At 37.1% G+C, this 24,358-nt stretch overlaps 1 protein-coding gene across 1 annotated transcript in view; it reads right to left on the bottom strand.

Moving 5' to 3' along the window:
• The window catches only part of RBMS3 (RNA binding motif, single stranded interacting protein 3), a gene marked incomplete at its 5' end in the record, with an annotated part of 205,768 nt that overhangs the window by 50,878 nt on the left and 130,532 nt on the right, over positions 1 to 24,358 (bottom strand). The window contains one exon of the mRNA XM_006759645.1: positions 822 to 932. Coding sequence (XP_006759708.1) covers positions 822 to 932 — 111 coding nt within the window. The remainder of the gene's footprint in view (positions 1 to 821; positions 933 to 24,358) is intronic.

Below are 24,358 nucleotides of genomic sequence, written 5' to 3'. Positions count from 1 at the left end.
CCCTATTCTCTATAATGGTAATTAACAAAGTTGCAGTATTCCAGGTTGTATTAAACATTTGCCTTGACTATTTGGGGAACAGTCTTTATATGGATTTAAAAACTAACACAAAGTATTGCAAATGATTTCAAAAGCCTCACTGATATAAAATCAAGGTTGCAATGGGAACTCTTTGATATACTTTTGTTCCCTAAGGAAAAATAATGGCTAGTCGAGACTATCCCAATTTATAAAAAAAAAAAAAAAAAGATTAAGTATGTTAGATTCCTTTCCCATTTTTCAACATAATCTATGTCAATATAGTCAAAAGAAAGATGAAAAGAACTCGATTATGTCAGGTTCTCAATTACTTTTTACTGACTTAAACATGGAAACTGAATAAAAAGCCCTGTATATTAGTCATAGTCAAGGTTGGCCCCTCACTGTAAGTAACCTGGGAAAGATATATTAGCTGAAGTGGTAAGCATCTGGGAAAAGAAAAACAGGCTCAAGTATATTAAGTTACAAGGTCTAGATTTGCAGGTACATGCATAAAGACACTCTTCCAAAAACAGACATTATACTTGGTGCATTTTGTTTCAAGAGCAATAAGTAACTCAAATTTAGATGCAGCACAATACAGCCTTCAGCGTTGTCAATGTGAGTAAACGTGTCCCAGAATGGAATATGCAGGCAGAAGGCAGCTCGTTCACACTGGAACCTGAAAGGTGTGTTAGTCAATGGTACAGAGCCAGTTGTGCTGACAATGCCAGTGAAAAGAGATTATTTCATCTTGTCGAAGAAATCCAAGAAAACAGAACAAAACAAACTCTTCAACTCACCGTTCCTGTTGTGCCCAGCGAAAGATGGTTCATCTGTTGTGTCAGGGGGCCCATCATGTTTGCTGGCTGCATTGACATTGGATGGTCCATTGTCGGCGTAATCACAGCACCCTAGAAGCACACACAATGTCCGCTGAAAATACGTTCCACAGGAAGGAAACTTAAAACACATAAACACAGTAGACTGCGTTAACATCCAACTGTTTACTAGTATTGAAAAGGCTAAATTCAACCATGTATAATTTTTACACCCATCCATGATATTTTCTGTTCTAAATATATAGCACTAAGTGGCTTCCTTTCCTCCAATGTGGTTTATCTGTGATGTATTTAAAATGCCTGTTATTTATAATTCTAATATTTAATGTAGAATGTATTCTAAAATATCATATATATGCCCTCTCTCGTTGTTCTAAATACTAACTTCTCTTAATTAAAAATATACAAATATGATGGAAATTCTCTAGTTTTTATTGATATTGCATAAGACTTTTGGTTTACAACATTTATCTATGATTTATATGGGCAGATTTTGATCAGCTCAGTACAACCTACCACTGTGGTGATAACACTGGTCCAGATGTGTTCCTTCACTGGATCTCTCTGGACATACTAAAATCTAGTATAAATGTAATAAAAATTCAAGTAACTATTTCCCGTGTTTTAAAATTTGAATATTTTGACCTACTTTCTTTGTGTCTATGCTTTTGACAGAAGATACTAAACTGTTCAATGCCAGTCAAATACAACATTGCTATACTTTTCTAAAAATGTAAAAATATCAATTGTTTCATCAGGTGTTAGGAAAAGCATCCCTTTAGAATATGCTTTTTGATTTATTATAACTATTGGAATGAAAGAAATACTAGATATTAAAAAAAAAACACCCAAAAAACAAAACCCACTTCTGCCCATAGACAAAGCATCACATGGCTATTGAAACACAGCCAGGCCACATACCCCTTTCCTTTTCCTCTACCCTACTTTTCTGCCTTCATTGACTAATTTAGACAATGAAAGATATTTTAAAAAAATTGAAAATCTAGGGTTGGATAGGGTCTTTGCTATTATATTATTCCAATGTTTTATTTTAAAGATGATGACAAAGGCAGAAGCTCATGCTTATAGCGGCTCTTTTAAACACTCCATGGCAATAACATGGTAGGTATCTGAATGCTATTGTTTCCTATAAACATTATTTTTTCACGATGTGACTTTTTCTCCATATTTGTAAGTAAACGTTTTGAAGAAATAAAACTAGGACAGAGCCACGTAGAAGACAGGCTTTCAGACCCCAAACTAATTACCCACAGGCAAATGTTTCCTAAAACGCTTTTGCTCAGGATGATTAATTCCTCATGTTTCTATCCAAATCCAACTTCCTGACTGTAGGTGTTAAAAGATCAGGCTATCACTCAGCCTTTTTTATGGACTCCTCTCCATTAATATGGAGGAAGAATAGCACTTGAGCCAAATATTTGGAAATGCTTACTACTCAGATTCAACTTTGCTCCAAAAGGCTTTTGAGCAAGATTCAATCAGAAAATATGTTATTTTAAAGGTCTCTAGCTTGTAAATATACATGGTTGTGGATCTGTGTTGTTTGAATTTTGTGATGCTTCTGTGAATTGCTGTTCACCAGGATGCTTCTTGAATGAGACACATGATAAAAACTTTAACTTGTAATTCAGACACGCATCACAGTTTCTTCCTGCTGTCTAAATTGCTTTAGCAAAACCATCTTGATATTAAAAACAAAAATCACTTACTGGCCTTCATTTAAGAAGAACGGAAGTTCTTAAATCACTCAAATAAAAACTATATAGATAACTCAGACTTAAGACAAGTTCTAAAGCATTTTTTTCAACCCCAAAGTGGCACTATCACAATATTTTAATCCTTAGCAGGTGCAAGACTTCAATATTCTTCTTGAACTTGGGACCTAGTCTATCTTTTCAGAATATTTGTCCCTAGAGATTCTAACGTACAGCTAAACTGTCACAGTCTTGGAAACCCCTCAATTTCATCAGCCTGCGCTAGTCACATAAAGATTGTTTGTCATAAATCAGAGATAAAGACCAAATTGTGTTTGGTAGGAAGACTTTCCTTGCAACGCCCTAGGGGGTGACCTCATTCCCCAGTGTGGCGAAGCAGGCAGACTTGAGTCTTTGTTTGGAAGGCAATATGCAAATGAGATATGTGAGGATGTGACAGATGAATCAAAATCCATGCATGATAAGAATAGAAGGATTGAATGCCTGCATTTGGAACTAATTTAGGAAGGATTGTCTGGTCTCTTTAAAACATCCTTTCTCAGAAAGTGTTTGGGGACTCACTTGATTACAGATGCCACAGAGCAAGTGCTGCTTCTGTGTATAAACCAAACACCTGACAATCAAATGAAAGAGTGGGAAGGGACTTGTCATCCTTTGGAATTGTAACTAGCAGCACTAGGCAAGGAGTGTAAAACAATGTTAGGGAAACATCCTTTTCCTACCCAGACCAGCTATTACAAATGAATGAACAATAAAATAGCAATTCTTGGGGGAGGACTGGTAAGAACGTACATTCTTGTTCATATTCAATAAAGATGTTCAATGAAAAAGGATTCCCACAAATTATTAAGAACATTAATTTCGTAATTGTCTTAAGGGATGGAAGAACTTTACAATCAGTGAGTAAGGTAGAAATAGTAGTAGTAGGCAGGAACCTCTTGGAGAAACACATTTTCTTGACGACACCTTATCAGGGAAGGAAACTTAAAGAATTTGAAGCGCTGGCTGTTTACAAGAAAGAATGGTGTTTGCAAGTCACTTTCTTCATCAAAGAATGTCCTTTGTATTGTATATGCCATTTACAAAGAAGAGAGAAAAGAAAGAAGAAGAACAAAATATGGAAAAGAAAAACCTATGGTTGTTAAGGCCAAACTAGTGCCCTCACCTATAATTGTGTCTCATTAAATATACTGTCAAATCCATTTCTACCCAATGCATTTAAGCCATAGACTGAAGAGTGTTTTGTGACAGATGTTGCCAACACATTAAGGGTAATTTCATTTTCTCGAAATGTATAGAATGTGCTGTTTGACGGAGTTTGCTTGGCAAATGGCAAGGCAAAAGGAAACAGATTTTTCATTTTAGCATCTCCGGATGTCTGGGTTTGCTCAATGTTTCAGCGGCAAAGAAAAATACTGTAACATGCTGTAATTCCACTAAAAAGCACAATGACCAAACAGCTGATGGAAATGTCTGGTCTGTTTTAGCCACTGCCTCTGCAAAACATAGCTGCTCACGCTCAAGAGATGGAGGGCCGATCTGGTCGCCCTAGTTCTGAAATAAACAATTTCAACCGTAATTTGGAGAAAGTTTCCAAAGATCATTGATGTGGAGTAAACACAGCTGACCTAAGGCCAGAAAAGCATCTGTGTGGTTAACCTTCTGCCAATAGTTGAAAGAAATTTCAAGTCTTGGAGAGTTCATCAATATTTTAATTTCCCAAATGAAATCTAAGATGATTGGCAAATAGGGGAAATGTAGGCAGGCTCTCTTCCAACAAGAGCACACAGAGCTGGCTCAAAGGCTGTATGAAACTATTGCAAATTTGCTCATCAGTTTCCCTGTTTTCTCTTATTTCCTCTTGGTCTAGCTCTAGTTCAACACAGCAACCAGAGTGATCCTTTGAAAATGTAAGTCAGATCTTGTCACTCTGAGGAGTTAGATGGGATCAGGTAGTTTAGGACAAGGGCTCCAGGAAAAGAAGATGGTAGCTAAGGCCTGGAGTGGAGACAGTGGCTAGAAGAGGTCAATGAGAGGAGAAGGGGGACATATTTAATACTTTCAACAATAAAGATTTAAAAATAAAATAAAAAAGATCAATTAAAGCTAAAAAAAAAAAAAGAGAGAGAGAGAGAGAGAAGGTGAGCCAAGTGGTCAGGATGTGAGCAAGACAGGCAGAATGTACCAGTCAACTGTAGAGCTGCCCTCCCCTGAACACAGAGTGGGAACTAAAAGCAGGAAGACGAGGGCAAAAAGAGATTGGGTGGTGTTTTTTTTTGAGAGAGCCAATAGAGGGCAAGAGCAGGAAAATGTAAACCCCTAGACCAGTGAGCTTCTGAAGCGACCCTTTTTGGGACCCCTCTGGTGTGCCAAGAGATTTGTTACTTTCGCTGTAATAAACTTCACTTCCCATTGCTTACCGCTCCCTTGTCCTAGTTCACATTTGAGTCTCAACTCCTTTGCTCCAAATCCTCCAATGGCTATCCCTCTTACTCAGGACGAAAGCCAGTATCAGTGCAAGGGCCCAACAAAGCCTGAGATTAATCGCCCTTTTGTGCCTTCTCTGGTTTTCTCTCTTACCATTTTCTGTGTGGTTCACTTTGCAAGCACACTAGCCTCCTGGCTATTTCTCAAATATTTTCCTTCCTTCACCACTTTTGCATGTGATTCCCCTTCACCTGGAATGCCTTTTCCCAGATAATGTGCTCAAATGTCTCTACTCAACCCCTCTTCCTTTCTTCAGTTTCTCTCTCAGAGGGGATGTCCTGGCTTATAGATTAAGTCAAAATTTCAAAACCAGGGTCTTGAAATGACATCCTTTGAGCATCTAATTCAAGCCTTGTCTAATGATGGCCCTATCCTCGGACTGTTACATGAGGCAATCATGCCCTGTAGAGTTTGTTACAGTATCTGGCCAACAATTTGGAAGGCACCATACATGATACACATCGTTATCATTAGTATACTTTAATCAAAGTATTGTTCAAATTTTAATGTGATAGAATTGTACAAAGGTATTAGCAGAAAGAAAAATTGTAATTTGTGTAAATAAAGGATAGAGAAATGAAAAAAAACCCCACAAAATAAAACAAAAATAACCTCTATTAAAAGCAGGATATGGACCACAGTGAGAAGAACACCTACATGAATAGTCCTGCGGCTATCCGTACTCTAGCCCAACTAGTGACACTCCAACTTATGATCTGTGGACCTGCAGCAGCAAACTAAGGATTAGAATCAAAATCAGAGTCTCTTGGCTTTGTGTCTTCAAATCTGTGTTTTAATATCTCCAGATGACTGTGATGTACCTTAACGTTTTAGAAGCCTGCTTTGTCTATAAATTGCTATTGTATAAACAAATGTTAGAGTTCTTAAATACCGATAATTGGTTTTATTTTATTTATACTGTTTCTCAATTATTTATTGCCTTGTGATAGGGCATGAGTCTTTATAGCAATAATCCCATTATATTTGGTTTAAATATGCAAAGAGGCCAAACCTACATTTTTGATGAGCTGAAATGGGCAACTGTCTAAATAATTTAGGGGTCTGCCTGATGACCTGCCGTGTTTCCATTTGCTCCGTCTCCCTTGTGTTGTTGCCTGTGTGAGAATCCTTCCTATTTGAAATTTTGGTAAGGCCCGAATTTGAAATCATCAGGATGTAAAAGAGGGGAGAAAATTGTTTGGATAATATAAGTCAAAAAAAAAGAAAAGAAATGTCACCCCCCTTACCCCTCTTGTTGTATCTAGGTGCCTTATGTCAAAATGTTCGTGGCCCATATTATATACTCTTTTCCTACCATGACTTTTAGGAATTTTTTATAGTAATTTTTTAACACAACTTAAAAGAGAACCAAAGGTATGGATGCATGGAACGGGCTGACAAATGTCAGAGGGGAGGGGCGCTGGGAGGACTGGATAAAGGAAGATGAAGGGATTAGCTAAAGTACATTATAAGTAGCCCATGGACACAGGCAATAGTGTGGGGATAGCCAAAGGAGGGGGCTTGGGGCTGGGTGGAGGTGGATAAAGGGGCGGGGGAGAATTAGAATTAGTGTCAACAATAAAAAATTAAAATAACATTGGTTAAGGTCATTTGTCTTTTTTCTCATCTGTATGGTTTTCTGCCTCTCTGTCAATTTTTTAATATTTCTAATCTAGTTAGAAAATAATTGAATTGAGTTTGTGTACCTCAGACTATCTTTAGCCTAGTAAAATGGAGTACAGAGAATGATAAGGGCTTGCAAGTAAATCAGTGAGTGCAAATGATTTTCTAATAGCAAGGGTGATTTAATAATATAAATGGCATAAAGGTGGTTTATTTAATCTGGGGAACAGCTATCCAAATGCAGTATCCAGCAATATTTCTGTGCAACATTCCTTGCTGGTTATGCTGAGATATTTAATCTTTTTCATTTGTGATCTTCGAATAGGTGGTTTTAAAATTTTTTTTGATTTTCATTTTTAGCAAAGGGGGTTGTTGGGTGAAGTTTAAGAAGAGCTGCTGCTGTGGGAAGAGAAAAAAATGGAGCAGAAAATCCTCCTCCTTAGAAACACTCATGAATCCTTAACTACCTTGATAAATTTCCAACCAACTTGTACAGGGCAGTCTGACTTTAAAACAAATTACGTTTGAAATCCCAAAAGCTGCAGCCGAGCTGGCAGATATGACTTTGACTTTGGAAGCATTTTGGAATGATCCCTGACAAACACTGGCCGTGTGGCAGAAAGATCAATCACATGGTAAGCAGGAATCCCCAATGCCCCTAGGACCCCATCTGAGCACTTAATCCCTTCCTTCCCCCTATTATTCTCTAATTGCTTCTTTCAGTGTTATACCTTCCAAGAGGGCAAGGGTTATGTTCACGCATCTTCTGTAAACCCAATGAACAGAATTACAGGCAGTAGATATTCAAAACAGGTTTTGTGACTTACTTTTCTCTATCTCTGCCTCTAATTATTCAGTGAAATGAAACATGGCTGACACTTAGCAACATTTTTTATTTGGGATGTTCACACTAAGAGGGCCTGAATCACATCTCCTTGTTCACCACTGTCAAATGAGAGTGGCTGAGTGCTATCTACAGGATGAGGCATATAACATATGCTTCATAAATATTGGCTGGCAGAATGATGAGAGAACACAATTCCAAATCAAGAGGTAAAAATTTAACAATGCAAGTCTGAGAGTGCGCATCAAAACGGAGCATTCCGAAGCTTTTGAGAAAAGTCCTTTTCACAAGGGGCAGTTTGAAAACCATGGTTCAGCACGCATATTTGTGAACTTATTAATATCTCCAATCGCCATATTCTTAAAAACGAGATCTGAAATTCACCTGATGTAAAAAACATTCTATGAATACCACCATAGCCTATCTGTGGACATGATTAAAATTAAAAGTATGTTGCTTAATCTAGAAGGGACATTTGACAATATCAGGAGACGTGTGGGGAAGAGCTGCTACTGACACATGGTGGGTAGGGGCCATTGATGGTAGAAGCCATCCTACAGCACACAGGATACGACTCTACAGCAGAGAATTATCCAGCTGCAAACATCATTAGCGCTGAGGTTCAGAAAACCTGGCATATGCAGACAAATATTCGTAAGCTTCATTTATACAAAATGAGAAAAATCTGAAGCTGCAGCAATTAGAAAATGGCACAAAGTACCTATTCAACTCTCTGCTCTCAACAACTAACAGCAAATCTTAGCATCTGAACCAAAATTACATTAATGATATAAACAAGATTCTAAACGACTTGACATCTAAACCAACTGCCTAAATTCTATAATTTATCAATGAAAGGAGGCAAGACTGGTCTGTGACTTTCATTGGCTATATGATTATTTTTTTTAGTACAAATTTCTATTTCTATTTATTTTAGAGATATGGCTAACTAGAGTTAGTTTCTCTCTCCTAAGTTTAGATGAGTTAGACTCAATTGCTATAATATTGGGATTGCTACCTTGAATGTGTCACTGTGGGCTAAGGGTATGAAGTTTACAAGCAGATAATTCTATAACAGTTATGTATATCATTTATCCAAAGAGAGAAAAGCTATTAGCTATAAAAATAGTTATTTTTCTTTTTCTCTTAAACATTCTTAATTTTGTGTTACTTTTTTATTCAGTTTTCATTGATTGGAATTGTTTTAAAAATACGTAATATTAGCCCTGGCCAGTGTGGCTCAGTTGGTTGGGCATGATGTCATGCACTGAAGGGTTGTTGGTTCTATCGCTGGTCAGGTCACATGCCTGGGTTGCAGGTTCAATCCCAGGTCGGGGGCTTGTAGGAGGCAGCCAATTAATGTTTTTCTCTCTCTCCCTCTCCCTTCATCTCTCTTAAAATCAATTACAAAATCTTTAAAAACTATGCAATATTAAAAGACACTAAAACCAAATTAGTTTTAACTATGGAGTCTCCTTTAATGGAATTCTAATTAAATACCATGCCTATTCAACTGTGAATAATGGTTTCAATGATTGGTTAAGTACCTATTTATAAAATGTCATTTTGAATAAGAATGTATGTCACATTGAAGTATTTCTTACCAAAGCAGGTACTTAGATAATTAGGATTCTCAACAATGCTTTATTGAATCCCTTAAAATTTTTTTCCTAAAACTAAAGAAATCTGTTTGGCAGTGACTTTGATGTTTTCAATCAACAGCTTCTTTGGAACTTCAATAGATCAAACTGTAAATATGTTACATTATGGAGGGAGACTTGAAAACTTGAAGACATGGGGCCCCACGGTCAAATGGTTTTGTTGACTAAAGTGCAATACAACAATTAGTTTTTTAATCACTAAACTTATTAAAATTATGAAAGGAAATTCATTATGCAGGTGGGTTACTATGTTATTTTCCTTTTGTTTTTCTACTTAACGAGATCACAGTTGCAGAGTCAATAGAAATATGAAGTGTGTATAGAGGATCCCAGCACTTCAGTGAGCTCCTAATGGCTTAAGCAACATGTATGTTCATTAGCTTCCCATTCTAATTCTATAATTTAATCAAGTGTGGCTCTCAGCACAAACGTGTGTTATGAAAATCAATGTGGTATGTTCTGAAGATATGAAGGACTCACACAGTTTGTGTGGAAAAACTAATAGTGCGACCTAAGTCCTCTGTCTTTACTTTGCAGAACTCTTATGGTATATGCCTTCCTCGCACATGCATACAGTTCCAAAATCAGTTTAAAGAGATTTAAGAAGAAAGAGAATAAAGACCATTAAGCTATAACACTTATCAAATGAATGGGTTGGTCATAATATATTTCACTATCTTCCCTACTTTTTAAGATACAGAGAAAACTACTGATATCTACCAATAAAATAGATTACATAATTAAAAATTATATTAGAGGTATGGAGAACAGCTCCTTACCATTTTCCTACCTTAAAGATAACCCTAAAAATATGCATATCCCTTTAAAGATAAGAAGAACTAATTTTCCTATTTTTCATTCCAAGAGGGAATATAAAAGAAGCCGTGTTAAACTACCTTCCCTACCAAAGTACAGCATAGATCACATTTTTATAGCTGAGTTAGCATCTTGACAGATATTATTTCATAGTGGAAATGTCACATATTAAGGACATTGGCACTGTTAAGCCAATGGCTGTTGTAAGTTAATGTATTGGAGGAGTTTAAGGGCACATAAGACAATTCAGTGGTGGGATCAAAGTATTTTCCATGCCTGCCTGTCTGTCCAGAAATCATTTAGATGGAATCAGCAGTAGGATCGCCCATGAGACTGTGCCTTTCTATTTAGTTCCACATGACATCTCCAAAGAAGGCTCCTACAGGTAGATCTAGGCTGACCTCTTTAGCATAACACACATGCTTTATAAAGAGCCCATGGCTTCCCATTTACTCTTTGGTTTAATTCTCCAAGACTATCCACACAAGGTCTCTCCTCCTACCACACTGAACTCCTCATCCTTCTCTCTCGCCCTTGCTGTCTCTGCCCGGAGTCTTAGGCATCTACAGCCGGTTTGCATGTGTGTAGATCAAATGCTACATTCTAGGGAACGTTTCCTGTGTCTGACCCAGCTTGTTGGTCATTTGCTTCTCTCTTCTCTCATGCTATGTATCACACACCTTGAACATGATCATGCTTTATTTCTCTCCTGGATTCTAAGTCCACTGTGCCATTCATGATGTTTATTCATTTTCCAATGGTTCTATAACCTAGCACAGTGTCTATTATGAAACAGGCAGTAATGGTGCTGAATGACTAAATGAGTGATGGCACTTGCTTATCAGCCAGGGTACCCATGACTTTAAAGGGATGTCAACTCAACAGCAACTCCATGCTGACACTGGATAAGAGGATTCAATTGAACAAAACAAAAGGAGACAGAAGCAATCCCTTGATTGGACAAAAGGATGGTCTTAAAAATCCATTCATTCAATGGCTTTGCTTTCCTTTAATAGTGCCCCTGTCTGACAATTGCCAGCTTGATGTCTTTGTCATTTAGTACGAGAATTCCTGGTCTTCTAAGGGCCACATACTACCCAAGGAACTTCAAGCGTTTGAGTTCACTACGTAATTTCCATTCTACGGAAGACTTACCCATACCCTATTACATGGTGCAATATTCCCTTCATGTATTACCGCTAAGACACTGTCACAACTGCAGTGGAAACTTTTTCATTAGGGCTTTCTCATGCCACAACCCCTTTCAATAGCCATAAATCTGCCCAGGTTCTTGTCGAACCTCACCATGTGATAAGAGGAAAAAAAATGCTTTATTCACTTACACAGCGATCACTTTGTATACCTCCAAGTCGATTTTCAACGTACAGGAAGTTTAAAATGCACGTCCTAAGCGGTATTTGAGGCCAGTCTTTTTCCAAATGATAAGGCAAACAGGGTTCCCAGCAGATGTCTGAATATTTATGGGCAGCGTCTTTTGTCTGGTAAAAGGTTTATCTCACTTTAACTAGCACTCAGGACGGTGAGCTGTCATAAAGCCTCTCATTAAAAACTTCTCCCTACTGACAAATAGGCCCCCCAAACCCGAACGCAAATCATTTCCAGGGCCTTGCAGGATTCTATTGGTGAATGGGCCTGGGAAATTACTTCTCAACCCCCAGGGGTGATCAAGAGGAAAAGCTGGCTGTTCTCCTACTTATGGCCATTGTTTATAGAGCAAATTGCCTAAATATGTCACAAGGCACCTTGATTCTGGCTATTACTAGGAAAGCAGCTATTCCTTGTCCTGCAATTTGCTGCAAAATGGACTTTACTTTGTGGTCCCTCAGAGAACATTTCTGGGCTATTCGTTTTCTCCTTTAAGACATTTTTAGAAATTTGCCTGGTTAGAGCTGGCAACTCAACTAGACGAAGGATACAGGTGTGAAGTCAAGACCCAATTAAAAAACGAATTCACTCCCTTTAAAGTACACTTTCTATTAGTACATTTGTCACTAACAATGTCTCACACTCAGTATATATACTATTGATGAGATGTTTTGAAATGTGATGCTGACATAAAATATGTCCTGATGCAATGGCCATGTCCTAAGGTAAAAATTTACATCATATTAGCATCCAACATAGATCTAATCTGAGGCCTGTGAGATGTCAATTCATATACATAAAGTTGTCCATTAAATGAGATGAAAGCCAATTTTATGTTTCTTTTCTTCAGTGTCCTATTTGTTGAAGGAACGTATACATAAAAACATCTTTTATTTCACTTAGATTTTATTGCCTTTTCTCCTAAACATAATGCTATAATAGTTATTGTGACTTTTTCTAAGTTTAATAGAATGTCTGTAAACTCTCTAGTACCTTGTTCCTCAACGTGTGGTCCAGGACCAGATAGCATCATCTGGGAGCCTGATACAGAATCTCAGGTCCAACCCCAGCCCCACTGCATCAGAACCTGTACTTCAATAAGATCCCCAGGTGAGTCATATTCAAGGTGAAGTTTGAGAAGATTTGCTTAATTTTATTTTTTTTAATGTCTGCCATGGCTCTGAGTACATTTTCTATTGCATTGTTTTTAAAGAGTTTCTTTGTGTGTTGCTTAATCATTTTTCTTAATTTCTTTTCCAGTTCCTATAGGAGGGCCAAGCAGCTTCAAATAATCATAGTAACATTAATATGGCTCTCACAAATATAACTACAAACAACTGGATATTTAGTTCAGTTCCTGAGGAGCCTCCATAGGATATCTGCCTTTATCTATAAAATGTCCTTTTCCCCCTCCCCCCCGCAAATTTCATTTCCTATGACACGTTTCATGGCAACCCTTAAACTAACTAAAACTTCCATTCTTTCCGAATATTCACCCAATGAGTTTGAAATGTCTATTATGGTCCAGATTTAGAAAAGGTTTTATAAGTAATAGGAGGTATAAAGTAGTAAGAGGCAACATCTAAATACATACTATATATATATATATACACATATACATATATATATATATATATACACACACACATATACATATACATATATATAGTATGTTGTTAAAAATAAATTACAAAATATTGCTGCTTGTTAGGCCCTCATGAAAGCAATCAAAAGTGCAGAAGCTAGTTTAAAAGTGAAATTTTTTAATGTTCTTTGTTATCTTGACCTTTTGTCTGCACTCCTGACCCAAATTTGCAACTGCTCACTGAATCTAGCATATCAGACATCTCAAAACAACTATGGCCCATTCTGAATATTTTTGTTCTCGTTCTATCCTCTATTCTTTCTCCTACAATTACTTCCTTTGCTGTATCTCTCTCAATCATGGCTGAAGACATTCATGTTTTAACTAGAGGTCTGGTGCACAAAATTCATGCACAGGTAGGGTCCCTAGGCCTGGCCAGCAATCACGGCCGATCTATGGGGTGACTGGTGGGGCTGTCAGGGGACCTTTGCTGGCACCCACTGTGGTCAGCTGGGCATTGACCGCTCGCCCCACCACCATTGCTGGTCGCCTCCCTCTGAGGGGCAACTGGCAGGGTGATTGGGGGGCCCCATCTGGCACCCGTCTTAGCTGGCCTGGCGCCGCCCACTCACCTCCCTTTGTGGGGTGACTGGCAGGGCAATCGGGGGGACCCTGCTTGCATCCAGTTTGGCTGGCCTGGAGCCTGTGGGCTGGGGGGCAGCTTCTGCATTGAGCATCTGCCCCCTGGTGGTCAGTGTGTGTCATAGCGACCAGTCGTTCCACCGTTTGGTCAATTTGCATATTAGGCTTTTATTATAGAGTGAACTTTTCAAAGTAGAATTGGAGAAACTCTACATTTCCTAGACTCCCTTGCTGCTAGAGATATACAGCTTCCACTAACCAGAAGCACCTGCAAAGGACTTAGATTTGGGAGTTTAGAATAACAGTTGGGTAGGGCATGTGGCATCCACTTTATTGGCCAAGAAGTGGCAGAAGTAGCAGGATTTCATGGTTTGCAGCAATGTAACTGGGGGCAGGGGTGACAGTTGCACCCTTTTGGCTCTTGTATCAGGAGATCCAGAAGTTCACTGTTGGCCAATATTCAGCATTTATTTGCTTTGAGTTAATCTATTAATAAAAATATATGCTAATTTCATTGATTTTAATTTATTTTTTAAGGTAGATGGAATGAGAAACTAAATTACTATCATTCTAATTGTTCACTAAGTATTTTTATTATGTCCTACTGCTCATTAAAGGGAAACAAGTATGACTTTATGTCTACTAACTGGTATTCAAATTTTAAGTGTTTATCGTCATGTGGCCATGATGATAGACCCTTTTTACATTACTACTTGAAACTTCTATGAAAAATAACATGGAGCTACAAACACATTAAACTTATTGAAAAAATAAATAAACAAACAAAAAAACAAACAAAAAAAAAACCCTCTTTCTGACTTTTAACCACTGGCTGAAATTATGCTGTTGCATTAAAGTTAGTCAAGAGAAAAATATTCAGAATGAGTTTTTTTCTTTTAGTTTTCCTCCCACCCTTTTCTCTTAGCACGCCTTCCCTTTTGCACAGATTATAGTGGGGAAATGAATGTTCAGCAAAATTAGGCAATTGACTAGTACCAGAGGTTTTCAACATATACTTTTGCTTTATTTCACGCAAGAGCAAGTCTGAGGCCATCTGCCTGCCAACAACTACATCCTTCACTCCCGTTATGGAGACAGAACCCCCCACCTCATCATTAAAAGGCAATCTTCAAAGGGACATTGTTTTTGCTTATTCCCGTTGTGACAGATGTTTTATATCATCTACCTCCACATGCGAACTCATGTGTAAGGGACTACCCACTCTCGGCAGCCAGCTGTGGAAATAGCTCCGGTGTCATCTGTGGCAGCTCTCGTTCCATTCTTCTGACCTCACCAAAAACCACATCCAAGAGCAGGAAAAACAAACAGCCCTGATAACTTCCTTGAAAAACATTTCCCGGGCAGAAGATAGGCCAGCTTTAGACAAGAGCCCTTTGCAAAGTATGCAACAAAAGAGAGGCAAACGTATTTGAAACACTCAAATGTCACCAAGCTAGCCAATCGGGGTAATCCCTAGATTAAGGAATCATGAAGCAATAGCATCTGGGGGCATGATTCAGCTGAAAACATCTGGTAGGCTCCGAGCCACTTCAATTAGCTGGAGTATGCATCCATCAATCACTTCTTTTCTTTTGATTGTATAACGTTCCCACGAGGAAATGTTTACACCACCAAACTCATCCAGCTCTTTGAAATACTGTGACGAGACTGTAACATCTTTCTTAAATGGATAGACAATTAACTGAAATTGTTCTGTGGTGGAATTATACCCTGATGCTAGATTATATTTTAGGAACAAAAATTAATCTGCTTTTTAAGAAGTCTTATATTGGCTTGCTTGAAATTGACAAAGGAAAACTTTTAGTAGAAAGAATGACATCACTTTCTAATATTGATGGGGCTGCTAAAATTAAGTTATACATGCCAACTGTCTGAAATGTTAAAGCCTTAGTAACTTTAAAAAGACATTTTGTTGATGTTTAAAGTTTAGAATATATTTTTTAAAACTTATTTTAGTTTTCAGAATAAAAAAATGCCTTTATAGGCAGAGGTCTGAAGTCTCAAGGGACGGATGGTTCCTCTCTGAAGAAGAGTTAGCAGTAATTATAGATGTCAATCATAACTCACTTATGGAGAGCCTCTGCTCTCCTTAGCTCTTTCATTAATGCCAATTGTCAACCCACTTGTTAATTAAGGGTAGTATTTTATTGTGTCATTCCTCTTAGGATTTCTGCACGCACCCCAGAAACAACTGTTTAATTAGTGCCTTTTAGTATTTGCATGGCAATGGAGTAGTAAACACAGCTAAGCCACAAATTCCATGTAGCAACCTATTCTGATTATGGTAGGTATTGTATAAAATGAAAAAATCCTTAAAAATTTAACTATAAATTGATGGGTTCCTCATAGGATAGACCTAATAAATAGTGATATCCTATGGTCTTGGAATAAGGTTAACTTCAAAAAAATTACTTTTTACCCATTGAACAAAATTCAAACTTAATTAAAAATAATGCAACTTCATTGGTTCATAATAGTTTCTGTGGATTTTTAAACTACCATTTTTTGCATAACATTCATAAGGGGGTTATTATGAATCAGGAAATAAGTGATCTAAGTTAAAAATAGAAATTATATTCTAAGAATTCATCCATATAAGAAATGATTTTGCCCCATATTGCTTGGTTCAGCAATATTATGGACTCAGAAGGGTAAAATGATATTTTTTAAGATAAATTGGGATGAAGGTAGTATGCAAAAGGGTAGTACGTAAGAATTTCAGGGGGAAAATCAGAATACAAAATTAGTTTTGATTTACCATGCTTTTTAAGAACAACTAAATTCAATGCTTAATTGAGCATTCTTTAAACACCTAAGTTGTGAAGACCAGTAATCATACTTGCCAATTGGCTCACACCACAAATTTTTCAAAAGCCAAGGTATAAACGAGTCTCCTCAGATAGAAAGGAGTTAAGAGATAAGCTGTTTCATTTCAAACACAACTTATCAGCAAAAATGAACGACAGTCCAATTTTTTTAAAAACTCTGGCTTGATTTTAACCCGTGTGGCTCATTTCAGTAGGCAAGTGAGCGGCATGCTTTTCGCGACTGCCATACATGACCTAATTTGCAAATCCAACCTCTAGAGCTGTGGAACATTTTTCACATCGGTACGTTTAAAAAAATGACAAAGGTCAATAATGGAACAACCAGGCTTTCTGCTGTGTTCTACTGCTAACACTCTAAAATCATGACAAATCAACCGAATTAGTTTTTTTTTTCCTAGAATCTGGGAGTGGAGAGAAGCAGGGAGATCATTCAGTGGAAACAAAGTTTGGGAATATAGTGGCAGAAAAGCTGATGATCTGTAGAGCTTAAGGAAGCAGACGGCAGAGTCTCAGGCAGTGACTTTAGCATCATACAGCCGGGGCCCCTGTTTCATAGGGAGGTGCAGCCTACAAGGACCTGATGTTGCTGGCAACTATGTAGAGATTCCCCAAACCTGCTCCATGGAAGCATCCAAAGTATGAAAATAAAACTGCATCAAAACCTGCATATTTTGATTATAAATACTAAGTGGCAGGAAACTGCAATGCAAATGTAGAGAGAAACCATTGAAAAAAATTATAACTGGGATTAGCGACAGTAGCAATTAATGACTCTATAAACTGCGCATTAAGCAGGTGTCACACTCATGTATTTGCAAAGTGGCCCTGATGGTTTGCGGATCTGAGGCAGAGGTTCTAGAGTTCTGACAGCTGCATTTTCCTCCTAAGAAAGCTTTATTCCTTCATTTTATTTCTCTGATAAATTCTTTCTCTCACCCTTTATTTTACCTATCTCTGATTTCTTGGAATGAAGGATGCAATGTCCCATGTAAATTCAATATTGATTTTATGTCCCCAAAAGAGTAGATTGGTACCTATCTTTATCTTTCACCTTCAGTGAGTCAGAAGAAGGTCAATGAAATCCACTGAATTTGTTTTCTGTATTATTAACATGTCTGTGTTTGGCAAATTATTCTTAAGGTTTTTACATTAGTGTAGGCTTTTATGCAAATCATCTTAAGTAGTTAAAAATCCGTTAGAAAAAAACCTTAAAAATGAAATACTTCATTTTTATTATATTTTTTCCATTTAAAAATGGGCCTACATGAAAAGAGGAAACAAATGATTATCTTTTTTTGGTTTTATTTTTAATAACTATTTTAGTTTTACTTTACGCAATCGATACTATCTAATATAAGGAAAATGACAAAATATTATTCCTTTATTCGATCTGGGTTTAATTTAAAACTGCTTGATCTTTATGAAATAGTATATGGGGCTTGAAAAAAAAGGAAGACTCTGGTCTTCAATACAAAATTGAATCAAAATTATTATACAATGCCCAAATTACTTACATCCTTCAGCAATAAACTACCTTATCTGTGGAAAAATGGTAAAGTATTTCAGCATATAGTTTCAGATAAAGCTCTAGTTGACATAGGCTTAAAGAAAATACACCACTTCTTTGTAATATGCTTTTGTGGAATTTTCTTATAGTGATTTATTATGTGGTTTATCTAATCCATCTGTTTTAAAATGCAGAAAGTGTGATTAACTGGATAACCTGATAAAGGTCTATAGTATTTATGGGCCATTTGCAATGACTGTGCACATTAAAAGTAAGTTTACCTTAAAAGTGTATCTTATACTCTTAAGTGCACATTAGAAGTATATTTACCTCAGACATCATCTAGCATTATACAATTTTGAGAAAATAAGAATTAAATGCTGATACTATTTGGTTGAATGTGCCAGTCAGAATGAAAGCTTTTAACTAAATCATATGAATTCCTTTCCACTTAAAATTTAATGATGGGATTGCTAAAAGATGAAAACATATCTTACTTCTTATACTAATCAAATTGGCATTAATGGACAAAAGATAACTGACTAATATTTTGTATTCTATGTACAAAAGGACCCAATTATAATTTTTTTTGTTAATCTGTCAACTTAATTTACTCTGGGTTAAATTATATAACCTGATATATAAAAATTTAATGAAGAATCAAGCCACATATAATGAAACAGAATTGGTGTTAATTGGGTTGAAACATACCTGTTTCAGATCTGACATCAATTTGTGTGATATCAGAAAAGGCAATTAACCTCTCTGAATCACTTCCTTCATCCATAAAAACATTATCCTATAAAATTCAGGTTTATATTTTGTGATAACATATGTAATATTACCATAAGACAGCGAGGACAGGACCTTTACATAACCTAAATAAGCAGAGCATTATCCCAGAGATAGCAAACTGTGCATTGAAAAGAACAATTCACCATGCTGACGCCTGGAATTCTCTAGAAGGTCACAAACTTTTCATTACATAGTAACAGAAAAAAAATGCACATGCTTAAGTCTATTCATTGACAACTTCATGAACACTAAGATACTGATGGTCAGATCACAGTCTTCAGAGGAGGTTTTGAGAGAAGCATACACACCATTAGTTTGATGGGAAGGCTATATTCTATTTCCTCTGGACCCTCTCCAGGCTCCCAACTAAAACACACACACACACACACACACACACACAGTCAGGGCCCGCAGATATGTGCAACCAGAATCCCATGAATCTTTAACAAAATTGAACAAAATGCATATTCCCTAATATACTCATCTGTCTTCTTCAATACACTGTAGGTTCCACAAGGGCAAGGGCTGGCCCTGTTTACTCTGCACCATATGCCTGAACATGGAGCCACACAGAGCATCTGGCACACAGTGGCCTCTCTATAAATATTGTTTAGATGAAAAAGCAAAAGAGAGAAAGCATGAGTTTTTGGGTTTAAGTGTCTTGAAGAAAGAGCATTGTGGGGGAGAAGTGAAGGATGTTGAAAATAACGGCTGAGTTTCCAAAAGACAAATTTTACCTTCCTGACAATTTCATCAAAATATAACCTCAAATAATGAACATGGCTGATTGGCATATTTTTAATACTTTATATTAATATTTCCCCTTTGGGAATGTAATTCCAATAAAGGAAAGAACCTCTGTTATGTTCAGTTTTGTATTCTAAGTGCCTAGAATGGTGCCTGGCCCATAGCAGACACCGATAAATGTTTATTGAGTGAATGAATAAATGCATGAATAAAATGACTTAATCTAACATTGTTAGTGTAATAGAAAAAAAAAGACTGGGTAAAAATATCTACTTTTTTTTTTTTTTACTGCTATCATTCTTCCAGGATACAGACAACAGAAGTTTTCTAATTCTACTGGAAATAGTCCAGAAGTTAATTAATTCTACAATAATCATAATTTGAAGTTCTTGAATCTCCGTTTGGAGGGTTCTTAAATACCTTGAGATTAATAAAATGTAAAACTCATTTATTCCCCTAAGGTACATCATTAATTTTAAAATGCACACATATTTGTATGGAAATATAACCCATGTGTTTCTGATTCATTTACATGTTTAGTGTTCTATCACAACTATAGTCAGACTAATGTGGTAATTAAAAGCCTACTTTAGGGGGGTGGGGCAGGCTAGAAGGGGTCAATGGGGAAAAAAAGGAGACATATATAATACTTTCAACAATAAGGATTTAAAAAATAAAAACTAAAAGCCCACTTTAGGATAAACATGTGCTTCCTCTGACCAACCAATAAGTACGTTTCTAATGAAAGCAATATAAGGAATATCCAACAACTTTCAGATGGGTTCAAAAATCATAATTTTTGAGAGGTTTAATAATTCAAAACAAAAAAGTATGTGCTTTTAATGAATATTCACTGGAGTTTATTAAGTCAAGAAGAGAAGATACACCCTAAACAAGTGCTGTGAGATTTAATAATTGTCTAATAAATTTAATCTGTATAAGACCGATTGAAAGAAAAGAAAGGAGAGAAAGGTCTATTAGAGATTACAGGAATATAGGTAGAAATAGACTTTCATTCTTGCATACTTTTGACTTTGTTAGGAAATCAATACTATAACAATTTATTTCATTTTCTAGGACGGGTATAAGAAGAAACTGTGTCAGCCAGAACATATCTCACCATATGCCTTGCCAGGTATAATAGAAATGGACATGATCAAATGATTGGATCTTTCTGATTTACGTGGGGCTGTCTACATAACTTCATAAGCAAGGATAATTGCTACTAACAGGGCAGTCTTGCTGAACCATGGCAAATCAGGATCATAAATACTGGGAACACAGCCTACTCAATCTTTGAAGAGACTAAAGCTACATGATCTTGCATTAACAGTTTGCTCCAAGTACAGAATTAAGTGTCTCTTGTTTTTGTTGTTGTTAGAATTGTGAAACAAAAAAATTGACAAAAATCTTTGAAAGTGGCCCTAGCTGGTTTGACTCAGTGGATAGAGCATCAGCCTGTGGACCAAAGGGTCCCTGGTTTGATTCTGGTCAAGGGCACACGCTCAGGTTGCAGGCTTGATCCCCAGGAGGCAGCCAATCAATGACTTTATCTCATCATTGATGTTTCTAACATATTTGAAAAAATATTTGAAACTGTTCAAATGTCAGTAATTATATCCCACTGACTAAAGGTTTATATTTGAAACATTTAATCCTGTAGTATTAGGAATATTCCCCTAAAGGACACTGCTGCTGATTGTCTGCCAATGAATCATCATTCTCACCAATTTCAGATCAAACCTTAGGTAGACTAGAGGCTCAATGCACGAAATTTGCAAGAGTAGACTTTCCTTCCCCTGGCTGCCAGCACCGGCTTCCCTCTGGTACCTGGGACCTGGGCTTCCCTTGCAGCCCCGGCTTCGTCTGGAAGGTCATCTGGTCTAATCAGCATATTATACTTTTACTATTATTGATTAAAGACATAAAGAAAGAAAGCTAAATCTTTGAGCCACCATCTAATTTGTAAACACTTGTCTAGAGCTATAGACATACATTCAAGGATTCTTGGGAAACTTACTTTCTAGTCTTTAAGATGTCAAAGAGGAAGGAGAGAAAACCCCAGGAAATAGTGTGTATAAAATCCAAAATCCTCAGGGCATGGGAAAATCCCACAGGAAAAGATGATGTTTTTCAATAATTTAGATTTCACTCCCCACTCCCCCACCCCCACCCCATGGAGCCTTTTCAAATTGGCCACTTGTAACACTGGAATGATGGAGTCATTCGGAGCGCAGACTTCGATGATAAGTCATAGTGGTTATTACCAGCATCAACCATAACATTGGAGAAAAATATACTTGAAAGCCCTCAGTGCCAACCAAGGATGGGATGATCTAAAAAAGCATGAAATTGTCTTTGTCAATAAAGTAAAATAAATAAATAAAATTTTCAGAAACACGAAGAAGAGACCATCCTATTCCACAAGTGGTAGGAACCTTTCAGAGATCATGGTTTAGGGTTTATAGAGGCCCTGCATTTACCATGATCAATAAGGAGTTAAATAAATCTAGATATACAGGTGCCTCTTTGGGTGTTCCTATGGGCTTGACACTGGTTGCTTCCTTGGTTTGTACCAGGGTTGCTGCTTTGTTTTCATATTTTGTTGCTCTCCCTCTCCCTACATTAGTGGCTATTAGAGGAAAGGAGATCTAATGAATAAAATATCCTTCTGAGATAGTATACAGGATTGGAATGAAAGAGTTTTCCATAAGCACAACACATAAGGCAATTTCTCACACTTTTATGTCGTCTCCTAAACTTGAAAAGGGGTTGGACTAAATGGCCTCTAAGATTTCTTATAATTTAAAGCATCTATCTCTATTTTCCAATTTATCACTGTAGTCAGTTCCTTAAGTGGAAACATCAGGTGCATATGCTTTGGCTGATTTAAAAAGGCATATATTATGCAATATATAATTAACCTTAAATTTATAGGTATAAGCAAAAGTATAAGCAGGTTGCTAAATAATCTTGCTTGCAAGGGGCATAAGCAAGCACTTGATTTAGTGCACTTAAGACTAGTACACTTAATATAATATTATCATATGCATATTATTTCATATTCCTAGGTCTAGGGGCTATTGCATATATCAAGTATGGTAATTATTAGTGAAAAGTAAATGCATTGCTAGGAATCCCATCCATTATCTCCAATGGGAAGAAATGACTCCCAAGTCTATCACTGCCACTTTTGTATGCCAAAACTCTATTTCAAACTACATATTAAAAATCTTTATCTGGTTCCACAAACTTGATGTGCCCCAAAGGAACTCTATGTCCCTGATCTTGAATTTATTCCTTCTCTTCCACATATTAATTCAGTTTAAGGACATTACCTTTCCCTAAGCCATCTAGGCTAACTGCTAGAGTGAGATTTGACCCATTCATCCTCCATATCTTTTCTCTTTCTCAATTTTTCTATTTCTCTTTCATATCTGTCATTCTTTCTCCTTACATTCTAATTTATACCATGAATCTCAACAGTGTTTAGTCTTTTTAAATCATAATAAATAAGACATTGAACATCCTCACATAAATATATATTTGTATAAAATGTGTAGGTCAATGTTTTGACTAAATAATATCTACAGTAGAGATTAGCATATGTGGATAGCAATATATACAGGGTATCTGTCCATCTATCCACCCATATGTCCATGCCATGTATAATAGAAATTATTCCTTGAAAGAAATTCTGTATACACATTTCAGAAAGGTAGGAAGAAATAACTTTGAAGCGTGACATTAGAATCTAAGGATTAATACATGTAGCACGTAACACAAACTTAGCATCTTAATGATTTTTCAGTATTGGCTGAAAACACATGAGATACAAGACTGAAGAGATAAAAGGCTTTATAGGAAAGTAAGAATCAATTTTTAACATATACCATTGTTATGCAGAAATAGTTCTAATGTGTATTGATTAAAAACCCTTTAAGGATAACTCTTTGATAAAAGGTCTCTCTTCTGAATAAGTAGTTTTAAGATTATTGTTCAGAACTCAAGTTGATAATTAGACTGATTTCCTCTGTACTAAATGGGAATTAAAAAGCCAAGAACACAATACTTGTTTTAACATGGATAAGGATTAATCCTCTTATTTGAAATTTGCTTTCAGTTTCCCCAACTTGTTCCTATCTTCCATTATGTGCCACAAAGTTATGCTTATCCTACATAATAAAAGGCTAATATGCAAATAGATTGAACTGTGGAACGGCTGGTCGCTATGACGTGCACTGACCACCAGGGGGAAGACACTTAACGCAGGAGCTGCCCCCTGGTGGTCAGTGTGCTCCCACAGGGAGAGTGCTGTTCAGCCAGAAGCCGGGCTCACGGCTGGCAAGCGCAAAGGTGGTGGCGGGAGCCGCTCCTGCCTCTGTGGCAGCATTAATGATGTCCTACTGCCAGCTTCCCACAGGGAGCAGGCCTAAGCCATCAGTCGGACATCCCCTGAGAACTCCTGGACTCCGAGAGGGTACAAGCCCGGCTGAGAACCCCCCTCCCCTGCGAGTGCACGAATTTTGTGCACCAGGCCTCAAGTGTGATATAAAAAGGAATAGGCATCATACTAATTTTTAAAAAATACATAAACAGTGTGAGCCTAAGCCATCAGTCGGACATCCCCTGAGAACTCCTGGACTCCGAGAGGGTACAAGCCCGGCTGAGAACCCCCCTCCCCTGCGAGTGCACGAATTTTGTGCACCAGGCCTCAAGTGTGATATAAAAAGGAATAGGCATCATACTAATTTTTAAAAAATACATAAACAGTGTGACACCAACTAAATTATTTGCACATCTACCTCCCCACTCCAGCA

This window comes from Myotis davidii, unplaced genomic scaffold, assembly GCF_000327345.1.
Source record: "Myotis davidii unplaced genomic scaffold, ASM32734v1 scaffold395, whole genome shotgun sequence".
NCBI classification, from domain to species: domain Eukaryota; kingdom Metazoa; phylum Chordata; class Mammalia; order Chiroptera; family Vespertilionidae; genus Myotis; species Myotis davidii.
Note: the sequence above shows the minus strand (reverse complement) of the source record. Positions and strands in the feature narration are given on the sequence as shown.